Below are 9,027 nucleotides of genomic sequence, written 5' to 3'. Positions count from 1 at the left end.
TAATGTCATGATACAAAGATGGTAAACTTTCTGTGTCTGTCTGCAAATTTTAACCCATTCTTTTGTCTTTTTATAAAAAGCATTTCTGAGATGAGTCTTCTATTATAAAAAGAAGTCTCATTAAGAACCTGAACGTCATTCCAACGAAAATCATGATCTCCTTGTAGTCTATGATTAGTAATGACAGAGCGAGTAACAAGATTTTTATTAATATGTGATCTATGCTCTGAAATTCTTGTCTTTAACATTCTCGATGTTTGGCCGACATATGAGGCATCGCAATCGGAACAGTTAATTTTATAGACTACGTTTGTTTTACAGTTAGTGGGAATATAGTCTTTATGAACTTTAATAAACTTGTTTAATTTATTCAGGCTGGTATAGGCAAGTTTTACGTTCAAATTATTTGTGACACCTCTGAACTGCTCAGTGACACCCGGCAGATATGGAACTGTAAAAAACGTGGAGGAATCGTTTGATGCACTATGATCATTGTGAACACGACCATTAATCAAAAATCTTAGCTGTTGATTCATGACTTGAAAAACAAGGCTCAGAGGATATCCATTGTCCAGAAGGATCCTTACAACAAGGTCAAGATTTTTATAATGAAAAGTCGGATGTGATAAAGAGAAAACCCTGTCCACGAGACCGATTATCGTGCCCTTCTTTTGGCAAAGTGGATGTTGAGAGAAATGTTGTTTTATTTTTCTCTGAGTGGAATCAGATAATTTCAATCGGATAGAATTTAATAAACAGAAATTATAATTTAAAAGCATTGTTTAAAAAATTAAAAGAATATATTATACATTAAATTATATAGTTATAAAATTATACATACATTAAATTATACATATAAAATTATATAGTTAAATTATATATATTAAATTATATAGTTATAAAATTATATATTAGGAATAATATTAAAACATTATATACATATTTTATAATTAATTACTTATATTAATTTTATACGTTAATCTACTCCTCATATTTTTTAACATTTTTGCTCTTATGACATTAGGGCATTACATGTAATAATTTTTATAAATATGGCAAGTACAAATTATCAAAATATCTTTTGCTGTAAACATGTTGATATATTATGTGAGACACTAGGTATACATATACAATATAATGAAACATTTAGCAATGTGACATAAAGAGTACATAATATTGCATTTTGCACATTAAATCATGTTTCCTTAGTAGAAATATATAACTTTATCCCCTAAACATAAATATGAGTTTTAAACACATATTGAAATTAAGAAAAAATTGATATTGATTTCTCAATAAATCAATGTATGATTGGTTAACTGTTCATGATTTTCTTGTCTTTGAATGGATTCAGAAATAATGACAAAAATAATGACATATAATGATATGAGTCTCATTTTGTAATTATATTTTCTGAGGATTGTTAACGATACCTGCTTTATAAATTAATACAAACAAAATCCTCAGTAATGTCAGAAACATACATGAAATATACATTAAAACCTCTAGTATGTGATATATAACATTTTTAGACTTGCATTTGCTTACGTTAAACTAACTTTAATGCATTAAATACATGAATTCTGAATTCAAGACATAAATGTGATTCTTCAAACATATGTCGCAACCACATACTATTGGCTTCTTCAATAAATCTAACATGTTATCAGCTGAGCGTTGATATTTTCATAACATTTCACAAATTCTAATAGAGGAGACAATAATAATAAACTCTCACTTAAAAGAATCTTGTTTTGTTAATGAATTCTTTTTTGATGCTTGATATGATAGGCTTGCTCTGCAAATTATTACCGATGCATTTATCAATTCTTTCATATCTGAAATAGACATTTAATTTTAATACACAGAATAATATTTAAAAATGTCATTATATAAAATAATATTAATAAAAATGTGTGCTATTAGGTCTCATATAACATACATACTTTATTTCAATTTATTAAACAGCACATAACCTCAAGAATACTGAAATAGCAACTTGCATTGTAAATGACATTTTTCACAGCATTGATGGAGATATGTATTGCACAAAACATCATTATTTACTTTAGCCAAGATATAAAAAGCTGATATACAACTGAAAATAAAAGAGATAGTTTACTTATTGAAACATTTTGTTAGAAACATGTACTTGATAATTATACTTGAAACTTTTATTTAAAAATAAATGCAATAAATAATACTCACTGACAATTGTAATATTTTCAATTGATTAAATAAGAATTTATTTCAGACGAATAATAAATATAATCAATTTAATTTCCTCTAATACGTACTTTAACACTTTGATTGATAAATAACGACAACGCGGTAATATTATAAGAGAATAGGAAATCTGCTTTCCACAACAGTGGAAAAGGTAAAAATAAGGAGTGATATAATATATTTATTAATTATTAACGGACAGCAACATATCAAAATGTAGACATATACTTATTTTCAAAGCAGTGCTTAGCACATATTCTTTTTTTAATAGAGTTACTATGCTTTAAGTTGTTAAAATTACCGCAATATCTTACTTACAAATTTGCTCAGTGATCGCTTATGCTTGTAATAATTTAGAACGTTATTGCAATAAGATTGCAATTAAGTGATATTCTTTAACAATGTTTTAATAAATATATTTTTCTTTACTTCTAGTTACATCAGCTTTCCATATCCTTACTACAAGTAGCAATTTATAATGTTTTGTGCAATATATGTATCGCAGCACTGTGAAACATATCATTTACAATGCATTTGCTATTTCAGTATTCTTAAGGTTATTTGTTGTTTAATAAACTGTAATAATGTATATGGTACGAAATCTGATAGTATTTTTATTAATGTTATTCTATATATGACATTCTTATATATTCTGTGTATATATTAATAATTATTCTATTAAAATTATTAAATGCTTATTTCAGATGTAAAATAATTGACATCCTATGCATAGTAGTAATTTACGGAGCAGATTCTGTTATCAAACATAAAAAAAAGAATTCATTAACAAAGCATGAGATTCTTTTAAGTGAGAGTTTATTATTATTGTCTCTGCTATTAGAATCTCATGAAATGTTATGAAAACAACAACATCCATTCAGTTATTTTTCAGACTTTTTGGAAAATAAGAATCTGTTAAAGTATCTTTATTCAATGCCATATATGTTCTACAAACATTGAAAATAAAAATATGATTTAAAGTGTTGCAAGTATAAAAAGCAGCATAATGTACTGTATAACATAAAATAAAAGAACATAAAATACAAATTTCATATGAATTACTTACATATAGATTTCTTACAATTAATTATTATTTTTCTAATTTTGGATTTTATTACAGTATTACAAATTTTATTACAGTAATATTTTTATCTTAAACACAATATCTCTCTCACTCATACACACAACACACACACACACACACACACACACAACACACACACACACACACACACACACACGCACGCACACACAGATACTAACATATTTTGTTTTAATTAATTGCAGAGAAATCCAATTTTATATATTAATAGATTTCTATTTTCAAATAGAAGCAGCGTATTGTACATTACTATAAAGTTAGTATTATAACTAGAAACTAAAAGAGATTAATTTATCATTAGGGTCATCAGGATTTTGTTAAAAATATAATGCTGCTTTTCATTGCGTCAACAATTTATGTGAAAATATAACTTATAATCGTTAATTTATAATCGTTATATTCGTTCCAAATATTGTTATTAATTATGTTATTAATTATGTTCCCTGGCGAATGAAGCATTAACACTTCGTTTACGCTTCGTTGTTTCAATTTACGCCTCCTAGAAGCTTCGTTTACACTTCTGTTACTCTTTCCTTACATTCGACTTATGCTCCGATATTTATTTTCGCCAGGGTTATAATTATGTTACTAAATATACATGGAGAAGATGTATTTGCTAATTCATCCTAATAATAATAGGATCAATCCATTTAATTCAATTTTTCCCGGAAATACATGTCTATACAGTCTGACGAGAAAAACAAGATTTAGAGAATTTACTCTTATTGAAATTTTGTTCTAAAATAATTTATAACTTGTTATATGATTGTGAAATCTATGAAGTTAAGAAATCTGTCATAATTACGGTGATAAAGAAAGAAACAGATGTAATTTTGGAATATTATTTTTATTTATATATAAATTTGTATTTCAACTTTTTGTACGTAATATATACTGTGCATAAATATTTAATATGTTACACCATTCTGCCTTACATATGTATCTTGTTGTTATGATAAATTTCTTAATACTTTATATTACTTTTTTAAAATAAGTTATTATTATTTCTTTTATTATTCTTTATTATTTTTAATTTTACAATGAATCTACGTTTTATTCATTATTATTGAGCATAATATTGTGTCTGTGATTACACACTGATGGAAAACAAAACATTTTAATGTCTAAAAACAATGTTTACATCATTCCGATCATACGCAGTTAAATTATGTTAATTTCATTATGAGATGATATATAGCTAATGAAACGGCTTCTCTCTCATAATGTTGTTTTCAATTTATTTGACTGAAACATGTTTATGCGCGCCGGCATTCATCCATATCTATGCGCGTCTACATACGATGACGCGACATACATTGACACGACATGTACGAACATGTTTCAGTCAAATAAATTGAAATAATTATAAGATTAAAAACTTAGGAAGTCTTCATATATCCCTCTTCAAATGTTATGAAGCTTTTCATTGACTATCATTTCATAATAAATTTAACACGATCTGTAATTGAACAGTGAATATATTGTCTTTAGATATGAAAATGTTTTGTTTTTCAGCAATTATATTAGACGGACACAAAATATATTATAATATAAAAAAATGGAATAAAATATATAAATTCATTGTAGGATTGAAAATAATAGAGAAAGTAATACAGAAAATTATAAAATAATAAAAAAAATAACTTATATTAAGGCGATTACATTTTAAAAAGCCAAGAAATTTATCATAACGATGTGCAAAGCAGAATGATAACATTAAATATTTATATATATATAGCATACAAAAAGTTGAAATATAAATTTATACATAAATAAGAATAAGGGCCATCGCACACGAAATTATGCATAAAAGCCCTTGCACAATGTTAGTAATAGGCAATAGGAACAGAGTATGGAACCTATTCACCAATAAAAACGCGGAATAAAAAATATTCTGCCAAAGGAGCAGGAATAAGTACTATCTGTCCTATTGCCTACATTGTGCAAGGTCTTAAACATAACTGCTATGACCATATAGTATCGAATATTATGTTATGTATAGTTCAATATGCCATTAATACTCGATGTTCATTTGATTCATACGGCTTATCTATTGCATATGCAGCTATGCAATGTCGTGTACGAATGACCCTAATATTCCAAAATTGCGNAGCCACTTCTATAGACCATGCATGCTTGTGACTATGCTTTCTCCTTTCTTTGTATTTTATTGATACTGCGTTTTATTCTGTCTCATTTGATTTATTTATTTTTTCTTTGTTTGTATTAGAATCATTGAAGAAGGCTCGAATCGAATCCGAAAACGTTTGGAATAAAGCGAATGGATCGTTAAAATCAAGTCGCTGTTTTGGAAATTATTTTATCCACGCCCTACAACTGCGTTGGCTCTTAACTGCCTTTCGATATCAATTTGATTTGTTAATTTAGAGGAGCCTTTAACTTTGTTTATTTTATGTTAATTGCAAATTACATATTTTTTCTAGAAACAACTATATATTTTCCGTAGACCAATTGATTCTCTCTCATTATTTTGTACATAAAAGTATAAGGTAAGATAATCTAAAAATGAATATTTTACAAAATATTTTACGTTTATGTAAAATTAAGAAATGATTTCAAGCTCATAATTCGGAAAATACTTAAGTAAACTTAATTATAGTGTTTTTGAAAGCTCTCGAGATAAGCTACAAGAATGTGCAATAAAAAATTGGAATTTCCGTACAGAATTCAAGGTGACCTTTACGTGACCTTGACAACACTCTTCAAGGTCATACTGATATCGCCATATAATACGATACTTGAACTTTACAACTTTGTCTGAAATATTTTATCTGCCGCGCTCTGTTTTTGAGATATTCGGTTGATACGGATGTCTGCGACACCCTGTATATAAAATTATATATTAAAATATATCTAATACTTTTGTTTTCCCGAATATTTTAAACTTCTTAAGAAAAATGACAAATAGTTTGAGAAACTTGCAAATAAAAGTGACAATTTACAATATAGATGATATTTACCGAGCGCGCATCACAAATCAGTTTCGAGAGTAGTTTTTTCCGCATTTTTATATATGTATTTTTGCGTTTCGAAAAACTCAATTAGATGTTCCACAAATTTTTTATGATTCATCAATTTGCTCAGCTTGGGTTTTTCTATTTTCGGCAGCTCGAGAGGACTGCCAACTAAAATGAAGAAACGAAACACAACATTTTTTTTTTATATTGTAGAATAAAAAAAGATAATATTAAGAAAATGTAATATACACATATATAAGGTATATATTAAATTTAAAATGTAGTGAGAACTTTACCGACTACGGTGACAGGTAATCGATTTGGAATAAGACCAAACGAATATTGAAAGAATCCTCTACCCCAAAAAATAACCGGCAGCAATCCTGCGATATTGCGAATGTAGTCCTGGATACGTCTTAAAGTCGATCCTTTCGGACTATACACTTGATTGTATAAATCCGTTCGCCAAACGATAAAACGGGAACTAACGGCGTACTAAATTATAAAATTGTATTAGATTTGAGTGTCGTGTTCAGTATTAGTATTTATTACCATATCAGATCGTATCAGTATTCATATCGTGATATTTTTCATACTGTTCAAACTCTTTTCTTTTCTCTTTCCTTCTCTCTTATTTTCTTAATATATGACTTATTCTATCCATCGGCATATAGTACTGACGGAACATGGAACTGAAATCATATTGACAGATGTAGAAAGAGACAAGGCGATGTGAGGATAGTAACGGCTTATGGAACTATGGAGTCATGAGACTCTTCAAAATCTTATGTATCTTATCTGTGTTTAATCCACTTGTTTTGAATAATAATAAGCAGAAACCATTATTATTAATAATTTGTATATTGTTGATTATGGACGTCTGTCTCACTTATCCTTTCTGTTAATTCAGTTTTGTGTATCGCGCTCGCCGTATATGATGTATTGTGTCTTATTTTTTTTCTCTTCTTTTATCAGACAGATGGCGTGCGCTGCCACGGTTATCATACGATTACTTGTCGTGTATTTCTTATTATTCTCAGTTAGTCTACTTTACGCCGTTGTAACACATGTATTTTTTATTCGCTCTGCTATAAAGAAATCCCAATAGGTTATGGGCCCAGGCATGTGAACTGCTAATAGATATCAAAAATAAAAAGGGGCACAGTGTACAAAGAAAGACAGAGGTCCAAGTATCGTCGCTTGAAACTGCAAGGATGGAAATAAATTTGAAGTCTGTCACGCAACTGAACTCGAGCAGTTATGTTCGATGACGTTTTGAGATTCAGGCTCATCTTGAAGCTAAAGAGGTATTTGATGTGGCCAATGGATCGAGAGTGCAACCAACGGATGCTACGCTGTCTGACTGGAAAAAGAAAGATGCCTTGGCGAGATCGCTAATAAGTAAGTCTCTCGATGATGCGCATTTTAACATGGTGGTCGCTTGTGTCATCGGCTGACATGTGGAAGACTCTCGTGAGTCATTACGATGAGGTTTCGAACACGACAAGGCAAGCTGCATTGGAAGCGTATAATGATTATCATTGGAAAGAGGATATGACCGTAGACGTCATATATTTCGGGACTTATGCTCATAGAAAACAAGCTCAAGGCACAAAAAATAAATATCAAAAAGGAAATGATCATTACAAAAATCGTTCGAGGTCTACCGCAAAAATTTGAAAATTTCAAGCAAGTATGGCGGATTTGTCCCACGAAGGACATTACGGTGGAACAATTGCAAGCAAAGTTACTAGATGTCGAACGCGATGTTGGAGCAACGCCATCTGGAAACCACGGTGTAGCACTATCGGGTCAGAAAGATCGCGATGATAAAAGCAAGAAGAAAGCTGTTTGTAAAAAGGATAGGAAGAAGCTGCAGTGTCATAATTGCAAAGGCTTTGGACATTTTGCTCGCGACTGTCCATCTGAGAAGAAAGATAAGAGCTCAGGAGGAAGTTCGTCTGATAATCGAGTTGGCGATGACGGCAGAACAAAATCTGAAAGACGTTGATGACTGGATCGGCGATTCAGATGCGTAAAAACATATTACTAGAAACATAATTGGTTTGTTGAGTTAAAGGCATTGAATCCCCCGGAAGAAGTAAAAGTGGGCGACGGCAGGATTCTAAAGGCTACAGCTATCGGTAAAATAAATGTAAAAGTCCATGATGGAGAAAAATGGGTACCACGATGTCTCAAGGATGTAAGATTAGTTCCTGATTTTGGGCCGCTCAATCTTTTCTCTATTGTAGCCACGACCGACATGGGCTATGAAGCGCATTTCAGTAAGTCAACGGTGGTGGTTAAGAATTCAGAAGGCGACGTTATTGTCCGTGGTGTCAAGAAAGGACATTCGACGTATCGAATGTTAATCAAAGTAGAGAAACCGGCTGAAGCTTGTGTTGTTCAGAAGGAGGTCTCTGCGTCATGGGACTTGGCATCGCAGACTTGGACATGCAGGAAAGGACAAAGTAAAAGAGCTGCTGAAATCTAAAGGATACGGTGCGACTGGAAATGAAGATTTCTTCTGTGAAGCTTGTGTCTTTGGAAAGATGACCAAAGGACCATACAAGACAAGTGTTAACAAGGATTTCAAGCCAGGTACAAAAATTCACTGCGATCTCAGTGGAAAGGTCTCAATAGATTCTGCTAGCGGTTATAAATATTTTGCTGTCTTCATTGACGAGAGTTCCGGCTACAAGAAAGTCGCTATGTTAAAGA

At 30.4% G+C, this 9,027-nt stretch overlaps 1 protein-coding gene across 1 annotated transcript; it reads left to right on the top strand.

Annotated features, from left to right (window-relative positions):
- The first annotated feature begins 7,764 nt into the window (after positions 1 to 7,764).
- Positions 7,765 to 8,800, top strand: LOC112637402. The gene is made up of 3 exons (XM_025407131.1): positions 7,765 to 7,915; positions 7,968 to 8,278; positions 8,387 to 8,800. The coding sequence occupies exons 1-3, from the start codon at positions 7,765 to 7,767 to the stop codon at positions 8,798 to 8,800; spliced, it is 876 nt and encodes a 291-aa protein (XP_025262916.1).
- Positions 8,801 to 9,027: the final 227 nt, after the last annotated feature.

The sequence above is a fragment of the Camponotus floridanus genome, unplaced genomic scaffold (genome assembly GCF_003227725.1).
Source record: "Camponotus floridanus strain SB8 unplaced genomic scaffold, Cflo_v7.5 scaffold161, whole genome shotgun sequence".
Classification (NCBI taxonomy): Eukaryota; Metazoa; Arthropoda; class Insecta; order Hymenoptera; family Formicidae; genus Camponotus; species Camponotus floridanus.
The sequence above is the reverse complement of the archived record's forward strand: the minus strand, read 5'-3'. Positions and strand labels throughout refer to the sequence as shown.

Coding starts and splice junctions, on each gene's coding strand:
- LOC112637402 (XM_025407131.1), top strand. CDS start 7,765: ATGTGGAAGACTCTCGTGAGTCATTACGATGAGGTTTCGAACACGACA. Junction 7,916..7,967: donor TCATAGAAAACAAGCTCAAG/GCACAAAAAATA, acceptor AAATCGTTCGAG/GTCTACCGCAAAAATTTGAA. Junction 8,279..8,386: donor GAAGTTCGTCTGATAATCGA/GTTGGCGATGAC, acceptor GTTGAGTTAAAG/GCATTGAATCCCCCGGAAGA.